This window comes from Perissodus microlepis, chromosome 2 (genome assembly GCF_051167445.1).
Source record: "Perissodus microlepis isolate ML-2025 ecotype Zambia chromosome 2, ASM5116744v1, whole genome shotgun sequence".
NCBI classification, from domain to species: domain Eukaryota; kingdom Metazoa; phylum Chordata; class Actinopteri; order Cichliformes; family Cichlidae; genus Perissodus; species Perissodus microlepis.
This window is the reverse complement of record NC_140462.1, coordinates 27,718,682-27,740,968: the sequence shown is the minus strand read 5'-3', so window position 1 is coordinate 27,740,968 and position 22,287 is coordinate 27,718,682. Positions and strand designations below refer to the sequence as shown.

The 22,287-nt window shown below is 39.2% G+C and overlaps 1 protein-coding gene and 1 pseudogene across 1 annotated transcript; both read left to right on the top strand.

Annotated features, from left to right (window-relative positions):
• Positions 1 to 502: 502 nt before the first annotated feature.
• On the top strand, positions 503 to 21,948 carry adad1 (adenosine deaminase domain containing 1 (testis-specific)). The gene is made up of 13 exons (XM_084954133.1): positions 503 to 601; positions 2,634 to 2,807; positions 2,968 to 3,108; positions 3,652 to 3,822; positions 4,114 to 4,191; positions 6,107 to 6,232; positions 7,607 to 7,730; positions 10,389 to 10,559; positions 13,050 to 13,125; positions 13,219 to 13,368; positions 14,682 to 14,923; positions 21,143 to 21,275; positions 21,508 to 21,948. Exons 1-13 carry the CDS (start codon positions 550 to 552, stop codon positions 21,619 to 21,621), a joined length of 1,752 nt encoding a protein of 583 aa, XP_084810259.1. The 5' UTR covers positions 503 to 549; the 3' UTR covers positions 21,622 to 21,948.
• Positions 18,952 to 20,235, top strand: LOC146392842 (U4/U6.U5 tri-snRNP-associated protein 1 pseudogene; annotated as a pseudogene).
• Positions 21,949 to 22,287: the final 339 nt, after the last annotated feature.

Below are 22,287 nucleotides of genomic sequence, written 5' to 3'. Positions count from 1 at the left end.
TACAACTAACAGTCAACTGATCCTGTGTTGTTAGGTCACATCACCCATGGCACTAACCATGACCACTGATGATATGTCAGAGGGCTCAGTGGAACAGACAGGATTTCAGGATTTTACTGAAATCTTCTGAAGGCGAGTCATACTTAGTGTTGTCAGGTGATGGGTTGGATGAGGCCCATAGGGAAGTGAGTTATTTCCCTATGGGTGAAAGGGAGGTGAAAGTTCCTGTTTCTAATGTCTGACCTTTGTCCACCTCATCTCCTGACAGCTCCAGGTTTGACTCCACCTTTCACAGTTTTACTGCTTCACCCCCTTCCCTCTGCTTCCTGAATTATGGACACTTGCTGTCCAGTACAAAGGGTACAAAAGTAAAATTATTTTCCAAATTAAATAAATAATGTGCCACTTTCTTACCTCAAACATCGATCTTAAGTTACAATGTGTATTAAACCTCCCAAAAACGTAGCACCTAAACTTACAGCTAACGTCATCATTCATTTTCCAAACAGCGTGTGTCACCTGATCAACCGTCAACGCCCACGTTCAAGCATGAAGGTTCACACGTTGACGGCGACCGCTACGTCCAAGGTTGTCAGCACAGGTAAAACGTGTTTGCCCCTTTTTGTAGTCACATTTACATGTATAATTCAAAACTCAAAGCTTAATGTACACAGTATATCAGGTGGGTAAATGTAGCGGGCCTAGCGAGTTTTCTTGGCTAGGTTTGTTTTAAAGCGAAGATGTAAAGATTAGCGACTTTGTTCAGAACTCTGACCTTTTTTTTTCTTTTAAAGCACGCTAGCTAGCTAGTTAAATCTCAAATGTTAAAGCGACAGTGACCCTCAAGTTAAGGGCCTTAACCGTTAAGCTATTTTCTTTTTGAACGTAAAGAATTTTCTGTATCTGTTGTTAAAGCTAAGCGCTAAAATTATTTTCTAAAGAAAAAAATAATATTAGCAATTAGCAAAATTGCATTTTAGCAGTTAGCCCACGCTTGGCCTATCTATAAATACTTGAGTTATATTTTGCAAGGAGAAAGAATGGAGCGATTTATTGAAATTTCCAATCCAACTTTATTTATAAAGCACTTTAAAATAGCCAGCACATGACCAAAGTGCTGTGCAGTAAATAAGTTAAGAACAATAGATAAAACAAAAGAGCAAAAATTAAAACACATAATACATAAAGTTAAAAAGCCCTATATTTTTTTAAAGTGAAATATGTGCAAACATATATCTCTTTAGAGTGTTTAAGGCAACAAATAGAGTTTGTACCACCATTCTGAAAATCAGGACAGTCTGAACTGTATTTGGTAAGCTTTCTCATATATTTTTTTTTTCGGTAGTCTAAAGAAATAGATCTCCAGGTTTCTTAAATGTCATTCATGTCATGTCAGTTCGCTGCCCTTTCTTGTGCTCTCCCACACTGCTTTAGTAATGTTGAAGCGTGTGCTCTGGGGAGGCCAATCCATGTCTCTGGGTGTTCTATTGTGTGTTTTTTCTATCCAGGTATCATTTTGCTGTACTTGCAGTGTGTTTGGGATCATTGTCTTGCTGAAAAATATAGCCGTTGTGAATCAGATGCTTTGGTGATGGTGTATCAAAATCTAAAAAAACTGTTCTGCATTCATAATTCTGATCATTTTGAAAAGATCACCAACATCACTGACTTAGATGCAGTCTCAAACCATGACAGAGCCTCCAACACGTTTTATCAGATCAATCACAATTTGAACCAAAAATTTTACATTTGAATTCATCACTTCATAAGACGTGTTTTGTGTTACTGACAGTTCCAGTCGGTATCAGGTTTTTGCTGGACTTTTTCCTCTCTTTTTTTTGGGACATGACTTTCAGATACTGTACATCTGCTGTAGTTCATTTTTGGCCTCCACTTGTGTACTTTGGGCATTTTTTTTTTCTTCCCTAGAAGAAAGTACATTTCATGCCAAAAGATGTCAAGTTTGCCATTCCAAGTTTTCAGTTAATAGCTCTTTGGAAATCACCTTGTAGGTGTAAAACTATTGTATGTTTGTCAAACTGTTGTCAGCTCTTTGAAATTGTCCATAGTTTCAACCAAAACAAAAAGAAACAAACCGTGAGCTTTTGTAACAGGCTGCTGGTAGCAAAGTGCCTAAAGACTGGGAACTTTCTGCATTTAAAACCTTTAAAGCAGGTGTCTCAAACTCCAGTCCTCAAGGGCCGGTGTCCTGAACACCACAACACACCTGAATAAAATTAGTAGGTCATTAGCAAAAGTATAGAACTTAACTTCATGCTTAACTGGCAACCTCAACCCTACGCAAGTAAATGTAAGTGTTTGGAAAAATGTACTTCTAAAAGTATTTTTATTCCACCGTGTTCATTCACTCATGAGATGCTGTAACATGAATCAAGTGGCTGAATTACCACCTCAGCATGCAGTCAAGTTCTATAGAGTCTTGCTAGTGACCTACTAATTGTATTCAGGTGTGTTGCAACAGGGACACGTGGAAAAGTTTCAGGACACCAGCCCTCGAGGACTGGAGTTTGAGACCCCTGCTTTAAGGAAACCCTTTAAACTTTATTTGTTCAGATAAATGTGGTTGATAAGACATGGCTTTAAGTCAAACAGTGCTGTTCTCCTCTTTTCAGAACTGGTGAAATTTGGCAGGATGTATCCAACTGGTGGATCATTTCGGGGTTCCAGAGGAACTTGTATTGAAGAAATGCTCAAGAAGAATTTGCCAACAACATCAGGACCAACCCGATCACCATCTAACATGAATACTGGTTTTGACCAGCAAGTGAAAAGCACTTTTAAACCTGGTAGGTTTGAGAAGTTAATCTACTCCAGATACAGCTCCCACAGTGCTCCAGATAATCAATGTGTCAACCCCTTTAAGTTGTGGTTTCTGTTGCAGGCCTCCAAATAGAATCTATATGGGTTTAAAATTTGAATCTGCTTTTTCGTGTTTTCCCTACTAAGGTCATGATGGAAGACCAAAAGTCTCTCCTAAAACACTGATTGACAGATACAGGAATGGAGAGACAAATGCTATATCTTTGCTCCATCAGCTTGCCCAGACTTTGCAGTTCCATCTGGAAATGAAGGAGACAGTAGCCCCAGGTAAATCTTCCGAGCATGCGGGGGCACATTCAAATACAGATCTAAAATCTTTAACAACATCTATGAAGACGTCTTCACATAATCTATTCAGACAGCTTTACAATGCCACATGGCGTTGTTTATAATGATAGAATACAGCTATGTATTCTATCATTACATATTACTGTTTTTACCTTTGAGGTAAAAGCAGCAATGTTTTAAGGTCTTTCAAGTAAGAAGTGAACTGGAAATACATTAGAATAATGCAGTTTATTTTTTTATTTATAATGCAATTACAAGATCAGGTCTATGCTAGATTTTTTCCTTTTGTTATTTACCCCTTTATACAAAGAAAAAGAAAAAAACTGTTGTTCAAGAAATTAAGGTATTGTGCCAGAGGCTAAGTCATTAGAGGCTGATGTCATTTCAGACTGGATACAAACTGAAGGCTCTTCACAAATTGTGACTTTTTGTTATGCACAGTGGCTGACAGAGAAGATGTCAGCCAGATGTTGGGGTATGATTGTAGTAAAATTCATGACTTTTTCCTGTTTTTTTTATTAGCCAGTACTAGAGGGCTTTATTTTGCCTTTTGTGCTGTGATCGATGGAGTACAGTACAAGACTGGTATAGGGGTAACAAAGAAGGAGGCTCGTCTGAATGCAGCGGAGCTCGCTTTTCAGGATCTCCAGCCCACCCTGGAGAGTCTGAAATCTGCACTTCCTGAAGCATCATGTTAGTATTTGATGAAAATAAAGTGTTTGTTCTGCAGACTCTGAGATGCACATGTTACTTTTTTACAGTATTTATGATGTTGGTTGTTGCCATTGTTGTTGTTAATATTGGATACACCATTTAACACAGCTTTTTGCTACATTTATTTATTTTTATTGTACATTAAGTAAATGTAAGGCTGTAAATGTTCTTCGAGCCACTCTTACCACCGATTTTTGACAATTAATTTGGCAACATTAAAAATGCACATTTAAACATTTTACATTTCATTCACTTCTTTGCCTGCTTTAGCCTTGGATGTCCCTGCACCTTTGCCAGTAAAAGAGGAGCCCGCCATTTCTGATAGCCATGCTCGTAGAGCCATGCTCGGTAATTCTGGATTTTATATTCTTTGACTGACTTGTTACCTCTCTGTTTGCATATTTTGTAGTAAATGACACTAACAGTAATATTTTGAACACATCTGTATACGTAGCACACAGACCATATTTTATTGTTGCATAATTTGATTTGAGACCACTGACATTTTATTTTTTAAAAGTGCAATAACCTTTTTTTTTGTCTTTGGCATTGCCATCACATTGGTCTGGCTAAGTGTTAAGGATGATTATGTTGGATAGAGTTAGGGATATACATTATGACTTAGGATAGGTATAGATATAGTCAGGGCAGTCGTCCGGCCAGCTGGGGCCTTTGTATGTAGAGTTTACATGTTCTCCCCATGCTTGGGTGTTCTCTCTGGGTGCCCTGATTCTTCCCACTGTCCAAAGACATGTGTCTTAGTTTAACTGGCAATTCTTAATTGGCCTTAGGGTGTGATTGTGTTTGTGTATGGTTTTCTGCCTCTGTGTGAGCCCTGCAATAGACTGGCGAGCTGGATTGGGTGTACACTGCTGATGCATGCATGTCATTTATGCGATATCATTCCTGCCTTACAGATTTTGTCTGCTAAAGTACAACAGCAATGTTTAATTTGAAGGTCGGAGACAAATTTGGTCATATGATTCATTTTACTTATCTAGTCATATCTTGGTTATTTAAATACTTTGTAATGAGAGCAGGTCCTTTTGAACAAGTCCTTGGTTTCAATTTGGGAGACAAACACACTGTCTACTTTCACAATTACTTCATGTTTCCCTTTTGATAACACTACTCACTACTGGAACATCTGTCCCTGAACAATCCCTCAAGATCTGATTAGATAACCTCTACCTTATTTATCAACGAAGTAGGGAAATTACTGTGACAACAGCCATAAATGTAAACACAACATGTGACAAGATAGCTTAAATAAAATATCGTAGGTCAATAAAGAGAATGCAATATGACAAGACAAATAGCTGAGTGAGTTAAATATTATACAAAAGGAGTACATTTAAATTGAAAATAGAAGAAGAAGCTTAAGAAAGCTAAAGGAAAAAGAAGAGGCTAATAGTCAGGCTAGCTCAGGGGCACACAACCATGAGCTAGCCTTACATAAGATGAGATTAGATAAGCTGTACTTTTTAATTAACTACCAAAGTAGGGAAATTAGTGTGTCAAAGTAGTAAATACAACCAATGACAAAATATCATAGGTCAACAAAGAAAATACAAAATGAAAACGCAAAATAGCTCAACAAGTCACAATGTACACACAAAAATGAGTACATTTAAATAAAAATGGAAAAGGTATCTTTAAAAGAGTTTTTATGAATACAAATCTGGATACAATAATGAACTTAAGTAAAAATCTAACAAATGAGTACAGGCGTTATTGAAGATTTCCTATGTCTGTCCTTGTGTTAGCTGAGCTGAAACAGATGTTAGTGAAAGTTCCTCTACATCTCCATAGGAGGCATCAAGTACTTATTCCCTCTGGGTTTTAAGCAGCTTACCAAGCTAGTCCATCTTATAGTCATAGAACCTCTCACTGATATGATGGCTCGAAAATGCTGTGTTTGTATTCATTAAGCTGCTACAAGTTCAGGCTGCTGGTGGACCTCCGGTGATGCACTTTTTTTCTTTCTCTCATAGTTTGTTTTGTCCTGTTTGTTATTTTTAGCCACTTTATGCTCTTTACTGAGCCGTGTCCTGTTAGAGGTCTCTTCCTGTTAAAAGGGAATTCTTTCTTCCCTTTGTTATCAAGTGGTTGCTCGGGCAGTATCTAACATTTTAGAGCTTATATGTTAAAATATGAAGAGCCTTGAGATGGCTGTGTTTTGCACTGACACGTGGATAGACAATGAACTGACAAATGAATAAGTTGAAGACCTGTCGTTTTCTTTATCTCACCTGTTGTACAGAAAGGAAGGCATTTGTCAATCTGCAGATTCCACATGCTGTCAGGGATCAGCTCACGAAACTGATGAATAGTCACCCAGAGTTCTCCGGATGTGCAGTCACCACAGCAGCATTCATTCTTCAGACTTGTAAGTGAGACCTCAAAGTAAGAACGATAGATGGTAACCAGTCTGTTAGTGGAAAAAAGATTTTAGAATGCTTGATTTAAATCTTCATCTTGAATATAGTGACAACAGTTTTTTTTTAATTCCTTCCAATGTAAATTAGTCTTATAAGCAACTGCTGTTATCTAATCTCTAAGATTATTGTACAACATTACTTTTAGTATAATTTAGTTTTAAGTGCTGGATTTTGCACAAAAACAATTCATTGAAATACAATAGCTTTGATTTGTTGTATAGCGTACAAATGTTAGACCCAAAGACACTTCCTTCACATCGTCCTAGAGAAAAAAAAACTTGACAGGTAAGACAAAAACTGTATTTATTGAAGAATCTGTACAGGGGATGACAGGATTTTGTAGGGATGGGAGATAAAACATGTAGTTTATTGTATGGAATTTTTTTTTTTCTTTAGTGGGAAGACAAATATTGTTCATTTAACTTTTGAACAGCTGTCAGCTGGTAGCATTTATCAGGTACTGGTAAATTATTAATTATCTCAAGCTCCTCAGACCGAGGTCTTTAAAGAAGAGTTAAATGATATGTAAGAGCACGGAAGTTATCCGTTGCTTGGAATTTCTTCTTTAAGATGACAGAGTAAAAGCCAAAATATATTTTGAAAGAATTCCAGTGTGTAAAGTAAGCAAAGAGACATCTTCTGTCAGAGTCCTTTGGAAACAGGTACTATATGCAGATAAGATACACAGAAAATAACAGCTTTATGTGTGAAGAAAGAAAATGCAGTGTTTGCTTCAATTAATGCTCCTGTCTTTACTCTCCCCACCAAACCGAAATTTTCAGCTGATTGGTATAGGTCTGGGCATGTCATGTTATGCCTTAGTGCTGTGTGACAGCCAATGACTGTTTTTATAACGCAGCAGTAACCCAAAGCATACCTCAAAATCCAGTTGAACTTTAACAATCAATAGGAAAGGAAAAACCTGCTCAGTGAGCGGTTTTTGGCAGGCCTGGAGTACTTTTTAAAAATTTAATTCCTTATTTAATGGTGAGTCGCACAAAATTCTCTCATGGATAAAAAATTTTAGTCACCGAGAAGTTATGTACCAACGACATATGTTGAGTATGACACGTGAAACTAATGCGAATGGAGAATGTAACAAGGCATTCGCTGGAGGATGATGAAAATTGCCTAACAACTGTGCAAAGACATGTTGGACTGTAAGGGGTCTGAAAAACTGTAGCTATAGATAGAACAACAATACTTTTGTTAAGGAAACTGAAACAGACATGAGTTATATAAATGTTATAGAATGATATGTTGAGTGGTTATCAGGTAAATATGTTGTATTTACCTCTCCTCACACTTTTGTCTTTCTCTAGCCAATGGATATGAAGTGGTTGCTCTTGGGACCGGTAATTTTAATACAAAAGAGAGTATCTCATCGAACGGGAGGATTGTGCATGATTCACACGCAGTTGTCACAGCAAGAAGATCTCTTATGAGGTTTGTTGCAACCATGACCCATATTTTTTTATGTGTCATGTCACGTTATAGCAAATGGTTTTCTCCACTTTATACCATGATGGAAAAAGGAAAGCAGTATTTATTTTCCATGCAAATTTGAAACCTGATTTTTAAAATACCCATTAGTTATATGTTGTAATGTTATATTATATGCATTGCAATGTAATAAAATATAATATAATCACTAATTACTTGTGATATTATGTCGTGGCTGAGTGATGCCAACAATATCAATATCATAATTTGTAACATTTTCGATTATTTTACTCCAATAAATATTTTGCACACTGTTTCTCTAAATCTAATATTTTACAGCTATAGACTCTGGTTAAACATATTTTTCATTTACCTTGTGGTTTTTGTAGATATAAATAGACCTCTAACGGTAATTGTTTGGCTAATGGAACATACTAAACCAAAGATGATTCATTCTAACCTCAGTACAACACAGCAGTTTAAGTGGATACATGTACACTTAAATCTCGTGTTCTTAAAATGTCGTAATGTATAAAGCACTTTGAGGGCTCAGAGTAGAAAAGCGCTATATAAGAACCAGTCCATTTACCATTTTCCTATTTATCAATGATGGTTATTTAGACACAGATGCAAGTCAATAATACCCGAGCTAATCTCTTAGCTCACTTTACTTGTCTTTACCACTTTTTTGCTGTTTATTAAAAAACTAACTTTATTAAAAAAATAAAAAGCCCAAAAGTGTGCTTTACACTAGCTTATACTGTTCAACCAGCAAATCCAGAGTACACTTTTGGTCCCCAACTTAAAATGTGCGTGTAGATTGTAGATGATGTTCATTAATACATCCATCCATACATCCGTCTTCTTCTAATTATCTGAAGCTGGGTCACGGACTGCAGCCTAAGCAGAGAAGCCCAGACCTCCTTCTCCACACCCACCTCCTCATTCTTGTCTGGGGTAACACCAAGCATTCCTTGGAGCCAATTTAACTTCTTCAACTGGCTCCTTTTGATGTGGAGGAGTAGCGGCTCTACTCTGAGCCCCTCCTGGATGGCTGAACTCCTCTCTAGCGCAATCATTTTTTTTGCATATGAAACCGGAGGAGTTGTACTTACATCTTATGCCATCAGCTTGTCCTAAGTCACGGTTTCCTTCCACATGCAGCTTTGCAAAAATTGCATAAAAAGCACTTGCAGCAACAAGCTCCAGAAACAGGCTTTGCCGATCCGATCAGCTGTTCATAACACTTCCTATGTTGGAATAGACGTCAGGGCGAACTATCGCATGTCCGCCATTACTTGCCCGAAACCGGAAGTGGCGTCATTTTCGCAGAAAATATAGTTTTTTACCTTCGGGGCCTTATAAGCCTATACTGGTGTTTTTAAAAGTCATGTTTGACTTCATGCTTTTCTGAATAGTTTCTGTGATGCTTAGAACTCAAATTGCACTGCTGGAAATAGTTTATTTTGGTGCACATGCTGTTTTTTGGTTTTTTTTGCAAATTTGCATTATAATATTTATTTTCGTTTTTCCTGCAGTATATAAAAATTGGTGTATCTCAAAAATAAAACTATGAAGACACTCAAAATAAATTTCCTGTTGTTGGAAACTATTTTGTATTTACAGTTTTGAGGGATAAACCTTAAATTTCTCTAACTAGAAATATATGTTAAAAAAAAAAACAATTTTCAATTTTTTTGTAGTGTATTGCACTTTTTTGTAATTTATGTAGTTGCTATGGACTTAATGCATACATATTATTAAAATGTGGGCTATAATGGTTGTATTGATGTATAGCAACTTGAAATGCTCCCAGAAATGGGACTGCAGCATGTAAAATATAATGATAAGCTCTGGCGGACTTCTATGGTAGGTCTTAAAGGGTTAATCATGTTCATTAATACAATCAAATATAATCATTGCCTTTTTAAGGTTTCATTTGTGTGTCCTGACGTACTTTGGTATAGGCTGATTGCAAATGTTTTCAGTTAATATGTTTTGTCCACTAAAATTCTAGTAGACTTTTAATTTGAAATAGTTATCATGTCTGAATATATAGAGATTAATGACTATATCATGTATAAAGAGCTTAATGATAACTGTAACTGGGGGTGTCATATAAAGGGCTTCTTACATCCTGTAGAAATAAAGGCCCAAATATGTTATGTTGCAGATTGTTTTCTTCAATTACTTATGAATATGTTTCTCATTCAGACACGTTTGGTTTGTTTGTTTTTTTGTTTTGTTTTTTGTTTTTTTTGCAACTTGCATGGATATAATCATGCTTTCTTTAAAGACAAGTGTATCTTTCGTATGAATCAAGTAATGGTTTATATTCCTAGACTTTATTTTAGGAGCTTTTCTGATAACATGGTAATGTGCAAATGTGTCTGACAATGGCTGGCTTTATTTCCTGTTAAGAGATCTCTGAAAGCAATGCTTTGAGGTCTGCGGGCAAACATGTTGCTTGTGTATTTCTTTGTCTTTTGGAGACCTTAAAGTAAGCTAACTGCAGCAAACCTCACATTATGCTCAAATGGGTCAGTATAGTAGCTTTAACTTCAAGATTTAGTGATATTGCAGATTTTCACTTTTAAAAAATGTTACTACATAGATCTATGACCACTTTGCACAGAATAAGTAATATCTCCTTGTTGGCAGGTTCCTGTACCGGCACCTGCTGATGTTTTTCAGCAAAAATGCAAGTCTCACTCAGAAGTCAATCTTCCAGCAAAGCAGCAGCAGCAGCTTCCTCAGCCTGAAGAGTGGTATAACTCTTCACCTCTATGTCAACCAACTACCAAAGGGTGCTGCGCAGATCCCTTCCAAACTGTGAGTGCTTATCAGCTTAACCCCACAGAAGTTCATTTCCTTTAACGCCTCTTCTCTCTCGCTTTTGAAAACAGGTGAACAAAAATATGTTAGCTACATTTTAGCAGATTTTTTTGCTTCTTACCCATCTTTGTAGTAATGACTGAAACGCACAGCATGAACCTGAAATGGTTTACACAGGCTCTGGCATAATAATGACCTTTTTAATATTGGCTTACTCATCTCACTCAGTTTAGCAGTTTACTCATACTCAGTTTAATATAGGAAAAATACCAATACATAACAACACTGTGTCAGGTGCAGTGCTTTTCCAGCCAGAGGCTGCAGTTATGTCATATTTGACCTGGTTCTGATAATAGCAGTGATTTAATAGACTGAAAGAGGAACATATAAGGCCCAAGTCTAATGGCTGTATGGAAATCTCATACTAAAAGATTTGTTATACTTAGGAGGCAGAGTTTAGTTTTGAAACATGACTAAAAAGGTTTATTATATATAACATTATTTTGATGATGTAGATAAGAATCTGTTCACATGAACCATTTCTGAAAACTCACAGGCAAGAACTTATTTTCATAAATCTTAAATCAGAGGTGTCCAACTCCAGGCCTTATGGACTGGTGTTCTGCGGATTTTAGATATTATGCTGGGTCAACACACCTGAATCAATGATTGGTTCATTACCAGGCCTCTGGAGAACTTCAAGACATGTTGAGGAGGTAATTTAGCCATTTAAATCAGCTGTGTTGGATCAAGGACACATTTTAAAAACTCCAGGACACCCTCTCTTGAGGCCTAGAGTTGGACACCTCTGTCTTAAATGGTTATAGAGTAATAATACATTTTGATCAGTCCATGGGTGAAAATTATTTTAAAAGAGGTAAAAAAAAAAAAAAAAATCACGTCACATCAATCAAGTTTTTGCTCTTGTCACCCCACATTTATTGCTTCTTGATGTATTACTATTTGTTTTTGTTTAATGTGGATGAATGGAGACAAATGTTAGTGGGTAGTGCGCTCGCTGTAAACATATCCCCACTGATTGTACTCCCCTACTATCCTCTTGTGCTTTTTCATAAATGTATGTGGTCTGTGGTTCTGGGTTGTTAAACTCCCCGAATACCAGAATCTTTATGCACATGCACCATCCCGGTAAACTGTCAGAAAACAAGACTTGGATCTATTTCTTCAACAGTGCTGAGCAGAAAATGCTAAAAAGAAAAAAGGCATGAACTTTAATAGTTGACTGAGTGTTTCTAGCTAAAGCACATTAACATGTATCTGTATGAGGTTGGATGATGATCAGATCCCAGTTTTTTATCACTTTGTGCTATTTACAGTGCAGTTGGCAGCAGATTGATGCAGCAAAAGCAGTACAACTCTGAGACATGTATGCTTAGCTCAAAGTCTAACACACATTTTCCACTAAAATACCTGAAACTCACTTCGTGTTACCACATTTGATTGAACCTCCCACATGTTTATGCCTCTCCACCCACCAAAACGCAAAACGGAGATGAGCAAAGCAAATTTCGGTGGTGCTTTTCATTATGGTAACATGTCTGCTCACTTTCCTCACTCACTCTCATTCTTGCTTCTTAGTTTACACTGGCAAAATTATAAAAGAGAGAAATGTGAAGCTGACATACCTTGATTTCATATCATATACTGATAAATCACTTTTAAACAATCCAGTCTTTAAGTGATGACGTGGTGAATCCTGCTTCCGTGCCCAAACTACTAAGGCTTTTGTTTTTTACGTTTTCATGCTTTGTATCTTGTTCTTTTTGATCTCAACAAGCCCCTAAAAACAGTCACTGATCACTGTCGGCCTCTCTGTTTTTATTACCGCTAATCATTTTAAAGCTCACTTTTTAAAACCTTACGATGTAACTACAGACCACTACTGATCATTTTATTACAGATGAAAGGATTTAGACAGTTTTTAACTCTCAGTGATGCCGCAGTGATCGTGTGACTTAGGGACCTGCAGCGGAGTTTGGGCCCACACACGGCTAATGACGTCAGACTTAAAGACCGGATATTAGTTACTTGTGAGATAAACGGATGTCATTAAGTCACAACAATTTTCCTCATTTTAAGTGCCATTTTTCTTTTTCTTTTTTGTGGAAGTAAGAAATCTGAATCTCCTTCATATATAGTGAGGAATGACTTCCTAGTTGAGAGAGAAGAGAGGACACTAGGAAGCATAGGTTAGCATAACAAAAGGCACCCAAGATAATACCAGAGTGTGTGAGTGCAGCTTGCATTGGTTTTTGGAATGCGGCTGAAACGTGGTCCATGAAGAACCTGATGTCAGCTATCTGTGAGTGATGTTGGTTAAGAGTTAAATTAATTAGAACTTCAGTTTAAACAGTTCGGGTTATAGAAGTTTGAATAATATCTTGAAAGATATATCTCTAAATAATATCTCTAAAGATATTATTCAAGGTCAGAAATATTTTTCTCACCTTTCTGCTTAATTTGCAGGCGCCTGAACCCACTCTCCATGTCAGCATGGCAAGTTAACAACGAGATCAGCCTACACCTGTCTGTGGAGGGCAAGGTGTTGTTTAATTTCTTTTATCTGCTGAACACCTAAATGATTCACCTGTACCTGTGTTGATGCATGAGTATAAAGGTGTACTTTCTTTAAAAGGTGTTCTCGGTTTTCTCATCACTCCTTGATCACTCTAACTCCAAAGTTGTCAGCATGTCCACAACAGACAAGATCACTCAGTGGCAGGTCCTTGGATACCAGGGAGCCTTGCTTAGCCACTTTATCGAGCCCATCTATGTCCACAGCATCCTCATAGGCAAGTAATAAAATCAGTCATGCTCCTTAAGGGTAGTTGGGAATCACCCTGTATTTGTTACCTTTTCCAAAATATGAGGAGGTAGCAAATGAGAGACCCTGTTTTTTTGTTTTCTTATTTTTTTTTTATCATTATGCAAAAGTGCATCACCCCCAAGTCCAAATACACCAGTAGAATCACTCCACATTGGCACTGGGTTAGACAGCGTGGGTGAATGCTAGACGTCTTCATTTGTGCTGGTAATAGTGATATGAACACAGTTCCTGTGCTTTTGTCATTTCACAAAGTTTTTACAAAGCACTAGTCTCTCACACAGTCCCAATTTAAAAATGGAATAGAGCAAGCATCTTAAAGATTCAATTCATTTCATTTCAGGGCCTATTATTTCAGGAGTCTATTAGGGTGTACTTCACATCATAAAAAGATACGGCAAATTGTTTTTCCAAGACAGATTTTAGTGTAGTACCTGCTGTCATTTAAAAGTACAGTGGAACCCCGACTTACAAAATTAATTCGTTCCCGAGGGTCTTTCGTAAGTCGAAAATTTTCGTAAGTCGAAGCACCCATTGCGCGTTTTGAGTGAGGCGATGCTGAACGATAGGCTATAGGCTAATTGCTAACTAGAACAACAATACGTTGTTCAAGTGGAACAGCGAAGCTCAAGTACGGAAGCCAAGGGGTTGTCACACGATTCAGAAGGCATTGTGGGCATTGTAGGCTCAGCCAATCAGAGCCAGCGGATTTCGTTACTCGGGCATTTTGCCGTAACACAGGCAGAAATATTGCCGTTCAGTGCCTTCGTAACTTGAATTTTTCGTGAAACGGGGTATTCGTAAGTCGGGGTTCCACTGTATGTGGCAAAGAAACAAACTGATGGCTCTACATTTCATACTCATACAATTCCTTCTGTAACTTTGTGTAACCCTACATAAGATGTTCAATGTATGCACCTGCTTTTAGGCAGGTGAAAAACAGTTGACAAATTCCCCAAGTTTAAAATAATGTCCTTTTGACAATATATCATTATGTCACAGTAGTGTATCCTCAAGTTTCCAAGTTATTTTTACAAAGGTAAAGTAATAATTTTCTTCCTTCCTCTCCTTTTTCATAATCATAATGACTTTGACCACATTGATTCAGTCTGTAAGGGATGGGGAAACTCCAAAATGAGTTGTACTCTATATTTGCAGCAAACAAAGTCAAACACCTTCACAATTGCAGGTTGCAGCAAGATTAGTCATAAAAAATGATACCACTAACTGAAGGAAACTATATATGATTCTGTGTCTTGTAACTTTAAATCAACCTTGCAGGTGACTCTGACTGTAGTGAAATTCGTGGCATGGAGATGTCTGTCAGCCACCGTGTAGAGGGCATCACCTCCAAGCTGCCCATGTTCTATTGCATGATGAGGCCTCATATTAGCCTGGTGCCATCTGTGGCTTCCAGCCGTGCAGGTGGTAACCAGCTGACCTACGGTATCAACTGGAGCGAGGGAGACAGCTCCCTGGAGGTTGTGGATGGTCTGGAGGGCAAGACCATAGAGGAGTAAGAATCACTGTATAGGAAGTTGGGAGAATTGAGGGGTTTTGGGGTAACTTATTTACTTATTTTTATATGCTTTATTTTAGTTATACTTTTAAAATGAAGCATCTTAAAATAATACGCTACCAGTGAAAAGTTTGGACACACCTTCTCATTTAATGGTTTTTCTCTATTTATGCTACTTTCTAGATTGTAGATATAGCAGGGCTCTAGACTAACTGTTTGACATGGGCGCACCGGTACGCCTAACTTTAAAAATTTGGGCGCACCGGTACGCCTAACTTTAAAAATTTAGGCGTACCAGCAAAAAAGTTAGGCGCACTCAAATTTTTCAACCACATCGCTTAACACCGCAGTTTTACATGTGCACTTTCTTTGGGGGGGAAGTCCATACAGACAATATTCATTTCTAAATTATTAACTAACAAACTTGTGCTTAAAGTGCTTAATCAATATTGTAGAAAATGTTAAACTTAATCATCATCTTGGCCTCCTCTGACGACCTGTTTGCTGTTGCATGCTGCTGAAAGGCAGTGGGGAGAGGGGACACTTGGGCAATGCATTTATTGCAGCATATAATGTGTTTTCTGGATACACTGTGCTTTTTCAGCATTCAAAGATTGATGGCACTGTGTCAGAGCACTGGCTATGAATTTCAGACAGATCAGGCCTTAACAAAAAAGTTATCAATAGTTCTTTTCATCTTTTCTTATTACCCACAGCTACATCCACTTCTGTCAGGCTTATAGCCCTAGTGAGTAGCCTCACTAGGGCTGAGTAATTCGATTCCGGTTCTCAAAGTCCTGATTCGATTCAATTTAGCCTCAGACAGTCAGAAATATTATAATTCTGATCATTTATCAGTACTGATACATGTGAGACTTCATTAGAATTGTGAACATCACAGCAGATGCCTTTGTGTGAAAGTAACTGAGAATAAAACACAGAAAACCATGAAGGAGATTTTTCTGACCTGACCTTTTATAGCAGATAACCTTAAAAATATTCTGCAATATTCTGCAATTTTGCATAATTTTAAGAAGTTTAAATTTCTTCAGTATTGAACAGCAGAAATTAGGCTTTCTTGTCCGAGGACATTTAAGTGAAAAAAGAAAAAGACAGCGCTGTAAACAACGGTAGACTGGTGGGTAATGAGCGAATGAATAATGCAGAAAACAGAGATTTGAGACGGGAAACTGTTCTTGAAGTACAGCGAGAGAGAGAGAGAGAGCTGTGCATGAAGTGTGATTTTTATCGTGGTGGAAGCAAAACGGCAAAAGTCAGAGGAAATTCATGACGACATTAATCAAATGTGAAGCGTAGTTTGCCGCTTCTTTTGCTGCTGGCTCAGCGAATTTTGGTTGGAGAGAGACAAAACCTGCAGCTCAGAATCAGCGCAAAAAGACGTAAACACAGAGCGGACCCTACACATCAGAATCGCTGAGCTCCGACAGCGTGTCCGTGTTCGGGCCGTCGGCTGAGAAAGCCGAGAAAGCCGAGAAAGACAAAGTTGATTCTGATGTGTCGGGTCCGCTCTGTGTTTACGTCTTTGTGTGGAATCCGTGTACCTGCTCTCACTTAATGTTTGGTGGTTGTTGAAATAGTTTTGTGAGCTTTAATCTGAGAATCTGGCGTTACTGGCAAAACACAGTTATATTTAAAAGTCCATTCAGGATTTAATGAATAATATCGCTTTATTCAAGCTACTCACCTCCCTCTTCCAACTGCACTTTCAACTGGACCACAGCCAATCAGAGAGGTCCCGCCCCTGACTATCTCTGATTGGTTTAGTCCACGATAGGGCCATAATGTGTGTCTGTTGTTTACCACACGGAGAGTTGCAGAGATTTTTTTTTTTTTTGTTACCCGAACAGTTTTTTTTTTTTTTTTAGTCGCACCACTGAAAAATATGGTCGCATTTGCGACCAAATTGGTCGCACTCTAGAGCCCTGTATAGACATCAAATATATAAAGCAAGATATATGGAATTGTGTAGCAAAGAAAGAAATCATGAGTAACTCTGAGTATATGTGATATTTTAGATTACTGAAAGTAGCCACCCTTTGCTTTGTTGACAGTGCTGCAAACCTTTGGCCTCTCAGTGAGCTTCATGATGTGGTCACCTGAAATAGTTTTCACTTCACAAGTTTTCCTTGCCAGGATTAATTTGTGTAATTTCTTGCCGTCTTAATGGGTTTGGGACCATCAGTTGTGTTGGGCTGAAGTCAGGTTGGTACAAAGTGGACAGCCCTATTTGATAACTGTTATAATTTCATATTATGGCAAGAACCAATCAGCTAAATACGCATTTGATTTACAGGTACAAAATATTTATGACCACAATTTGAGCCCATACAATCCATCATTACTTTAAGAACTGAAGGTTAGTCAGTCTGGAAAATTGCAAAAACTTTGAATGTGTCCCCAAGTGCAGCTGCAAAAACCATCAAGTGCTATGATGAAACTAGCTAACATGAGGACTGCCCCAGGAAAGGAAGACCAAGAGTCACCTCTGCTGCTGTGGATAAATTCATCCGAGTCACCAGCCTCAGAAACCACAGCACCTCAGATGAGAGCCCAGATAAATGCCAGTAGCAGACACATCTCTACATCAACTGTTCAGAGGAGACTGCACGAATCAGGTCTTTGTGGTAAAAATGCTGCTAAGAAACCATTACTAAGAAAAAGCAATAACAGATATGTTTGGGCTAAGAAACGCATGGACCAGTGAAATCTGTGCTTTGGTCTGATGAGCCCAAATTTGAGATCTTTGGCTCCACCCGCTGTGTCTTTGTGCGACACAGAAAAGGTGAACGGATGGTTTCCAAATGCATGGTTCCCACTGCGGAGCATGCTGGAACAGGTGTCATGGTGTGGGGGTGCTTTGCTAGTGACACTGTTGGGGATTTATTCAAAATTGAAGTCACACTAGTGACACTAGTTTTACCATAATTTATTTTTCAACAGGAAAATGACTCCAAACACACCTCCAGGCTGTGTAAGAGCTATTTTGACCAAGAAGGAGAGTGATGAAGTGCTGCACCAGATGGCCTGGCCTCCATAGTCACCTGACCTAAACTCAATCGAGATGGTTTGGGATCAGATGGACCACAGAGTGAAGGCAAAAATGCCCAACAAGTTCTTGTGACCTCTGGGAACTCCTTCAAGACTATTGAAAAGCCATTTTAGGTGACTACCTCATGAAGCTCATCAAGAGAATGCCAAGAGTGTGCAAAGCAGTAATCAAAGCAAAGGATGGCTATTTTGAAGAATCTAAAATATAAAACATGTTTTGAGTCTACGTGTGTTTTGTGGACTTGGAGAAGGCATTCGACAGTGTCCCTCGGGTGGTCCTGTGGGGGGTGCTCCAGTAGTATGGGGTGTCATTGCTACGGGCCATTCAGTCCTTATACGACCATTGCAAGAGCTTGTTCTGCATAGCCGGCAATAAGTCGGACTCATTCCTGGTGGGTGATGGGCTCCGCCAGGGCTGCCCTTTGTCACCGATTCTGTTAATAATTTTTATGGACAGAATTTCTAGGCGTAGCCAAGTTTGCGGAAGGCTTTCACTTTGGTGGTCTCAGGATCTCATCTCTGCTTTTCGCAGATGATGTGGTCCTGTTGGCTTCATCAGGTGATGGCCTCCAGCTCGCCTTGGAACAGTTCGCAGCCGAGTGTGAAGCAGTGGGAATGAGAATCACCACCTCCAAATCTGAGGCCATGGTCCTCAGCCGGAAAAAGGTGGAGTGCCCACTCCGGGTCAGGGACGAGACTCTGCCCCAAATGGAGGAGTTTAAGTACCTCGGGGTCTTGTTCACGAGTAATGGGAGAAGGGAGCGGGAAATCGACAGATGGATTGGTGCAGCGGCTGCAGTGCAGCGGCGCTGTACCGGTCTGTTGTGGTGAAGAGAGAGCTGAGCGTAAATGCAAAGCTCTCAATTTACCGGTCGATCTACGCCCCTACCCTCACCTATGGTCACGAGCTGTGGGTAGTGACCGAAAGAACGTGATCGCGAATACAAGCGGCGGAAATGGGTTTCCTCCGAAGGGTGGCTGGCCTCTCCCTTAGAGATAGGGTGAGAACCCAGTCCTTGGAAATGCCTGCACTCTCTATCACCTCGGAGTACTACACAACACAGGAAATGGTGGGCTTTAAAAAGACAAATCATAGAGTGAAGAAGACCAGGAAGAAGGAGAAGACATCCATTGCAGATGAACTTCACCTCAATGACACCTGCAGCTCTGACTTTGGCTCCAGGACACGTGGCCGAGGCCTCAAACAGGAGAATGATGAAGACCAAGAAGTGGAGAAGGTGGTGACGCATGAAATCCCCCTGCTGTCTGGCGACATCAGGAGGACAGAAATGGACATAAGCGACTCATCACCCACCATGAGGAATTTACCCCTCCTGAGCCAGCTGTAATTGAGGAGGATGAGGCAGAGCAGGAACTGCAGAAGCAGAGGAAGCTGAAGAAAATGCAGCTCCTGAAAGACTCTGGGGAGAAAGTGGCAGAGCAGGTTAAGAACCTTGTTAAAGATGACAACGAAGACCATCCTGACAAGAGGAACAGCATTGTTTTAAATGCTGCCTCAGAGTTTTGCAGAACCCTGGGTGATATCCCAACATACGGACTGTCAGGCAACAGAGAGGACCAGGAAGACATTATGGACTTTGAACAGGAGGAGGAAAAAGATGATGCTGGAGGTTAAGACTCTTGATACGGCTGAGAATGTTGGATGGAGCACAGTTAACCTGGATCAGGAGCAAAAACAACCAGATTTCACCACAGCCTCTGCCACCATTTTGGACGAGGAGCCCATCGTCAACTCTGGCCGCGTTGCTGCACTGTTGCTGTGCAAAAATAAGGGTCTGTTGGACACTCAAGTGCAGAAAGTAGCACGTGTCAAAGCACCAAAGGGTGCCCTGCCCAATGGTGACTAGTGCATTGAGGACAAGATGGGCTTTGATGACAAGTACAGCCGCAGAGAAGAATACAGAGGTTTCATGCAAGACTTCAAGGAGGATGGCTGCAAGCTTGACGTCAAGATTGAGTACGTGGAGGAGTCTGGGCGGAAACAAACTCCAAAAGAAGCTTTTAGGCAGCTCTCCCATCGATTCAACGGAAAGGGGTCTGGAAAAATGAAGACCGAGAGGAGGATGAAAAAGCTGGCGGTAGAGGCGTTGCTGAAGAAGATGAGCAGCAGCGATACCCCTCTGCGAACTGTGGCTTTACTGCAGGAGAAGCAAAAATCCCAGAAAACACCATATATTGTGCTTGGAAACAGTATGAATGCAAACACAATTACTAAATAAGCATGAGGGGAGAAGTGTATTATAATTGTGTATAATTAACGTAGAAACATTCACGTGCATAGATAAAATACACCACACACATACGCATCTTTTAATTAATGTCTATGATTTAATGTCCTAGTTTATTGAAGCTGCAATGTTGTGTTGTTTAATTGTTCAATAAAATCAGTACAATTCAGAAGAGAAAAAAAAAAAAAAAAAAGAGAGAGAGAGAGGGTGAGAAGTTCGGCCATTCGGGAGGGTCTGAGTAAAGCCACATGCTCCACCATATCGAAAGAACGAGGTGGCCACCAGTTGAGGTGGTTCGGGCATCTGACAAGGATGCCCCCTGGGCGAGGTTTTCTGGGCATGTCCCACCGGCAGGAGGCCCCAGGGCAGACCCAGGACCCACCGGAGAGATTATATCTCTCGGCTGGCCTGGGAACACTTTGGTGTTCCCCCAGATAAGCTGGAGGAGGTGGCTGGGGAGAGGGAGGTTTGGGCTTCTCTGCTTGGCCTGCTGCCCCTGCAACCCGGCCCCGGATAAGCGGAAGAAAATGGATGGATGTTTTGAGTTATTTTACGCTTTTTTGTTTTACATAATTCCAAGTGTTCAGTTGTAGTTTTAATGCCTTCAGTGAGAATCTACAATGTAAATAGTCATGAAAATAAAGAAAAAACATTAAATGAGAACGTGTGTCCAAACCTTTGACTGGTGGTGTATACCCTAAATAATATACGAGAAATGACTAATTGAAAGATCAGATTATTTTAAGGTTTTTACTAGACCGCTTGGAAATGTAATTAACATGTTACCAGATAAATTGAGAACTATAGGCAGTTTCCTTTTTTTTGACACAACTCAACTCAGGCTGTCTTAGAACATCATAACTAGAGTTTCATACTCATTTATTTGTTTGGTGTGTAGCTCTCCCTTTAAGAGTGGATCTGCCCTAGCAAGCCGTCTGTGCAAAGCAGCGATGATGCACCGCTTCAGGTTGGTGGCCAAAGAGGCTCAGAGGACGGACCTGCTGGCCACAAGTACCTACAGAGAAGCCAAGGTAAACTCAGCACCTTCTTCTGCGTAATCTGAAACTTTATTTTAGCAATATAAACTGCTGTACACTGATCCAATAGAAAGCAAATGCTGTTAAACACATGTTAAAATAACCACCACACAAGCTTATTGTATTTTCTGCTTTTTTAAATGACCGTTTCCTGACTTGCTGAATTGTTGTTTTAAAAAGAACCCCAAGCTGTTATTCATACTATATATTTTTTGGGTCACTGAAGATGATGGCAAAGCCATACCAGGAAGCCAAGAATGTGCTGCGGGCGTACCTGTTGCAGAAGGGCTTTGGTTCCTGGCAAGACAAGGTTTTGGTTAGTGATAACTTCAGCGTGTGAATAATGTTACAACATTAAAGAAGAATGTTGATCAATAATCAGTTGTGTTCAAAACGTTCAATCTACTTTGCATTTGCACCACTTGTTGCATGTTGGTTTCAGAATTTGTTTTTTCAAAATACGTTTAAAGATTTGTAGAAAATAATTTGAAAACACCCAACATAGAATATTGCACCACAACTGGTCTTTAGTTTTGCTTCTTTCAGTTAATACATGTACTGTATATTAAGTACATTCTTTCTTTATTAACATTTGCACTGGTTCATATACTGTATCTTTTGTGATGGAAATGGCCATAGAGCTTAGGACAGAAAAAATAAAAGTATGTCAGCCAAAGCTCATATCTATTTATTTTGCCACTTGTGTTTTTTATGGTGAATTTTTCTGTCGAGTCAAATTGTTACTCCTACATGGGTGCACATGGCACCAGACATGCGTGGTTTTGCTAGTTCTGATATATGACCAAAACCTCAGATTGCTTGGCTCTCATGTATTTGTGCTAAGCAATCAAGCCGCTTTAAAGGGAAGATCTACATTTGATTCATAAGATAATAACATAATAGTAAATGGGCTGGTTCTTATATAGTGCTTTCTTACTCGAGCACTCAAAGTAAAAGTAATTTTCAGCTTCTTTTTTTTCATAATTGTTGAAATTCTAAATCATTG

Bases quoted from the DNA above. Each gene is read 5' to 3' on its own strand.
- adad1 (XM_084954133.1), top strand. From the start codon at position 550: ATGAAGGTTCACACGTTGACGGCGACCGCTACGTCCAAGGTTGTCAGC. The intron at 3,109-3,651 runs GTAAATCTTCCG...TTTTTTTATTAG, and splicing joins GAAGGAGACAGTAGCCCCAG to CCAGTACTAGAGGGCTTTAT. The intron at 3,823-4,113 runs GTTAGTATTTGA...TGCCTGCTTTAG, and splicing joins TGCACTTCCTGAAGCATCAT to CCTTGGATGTCCCTGCACCT.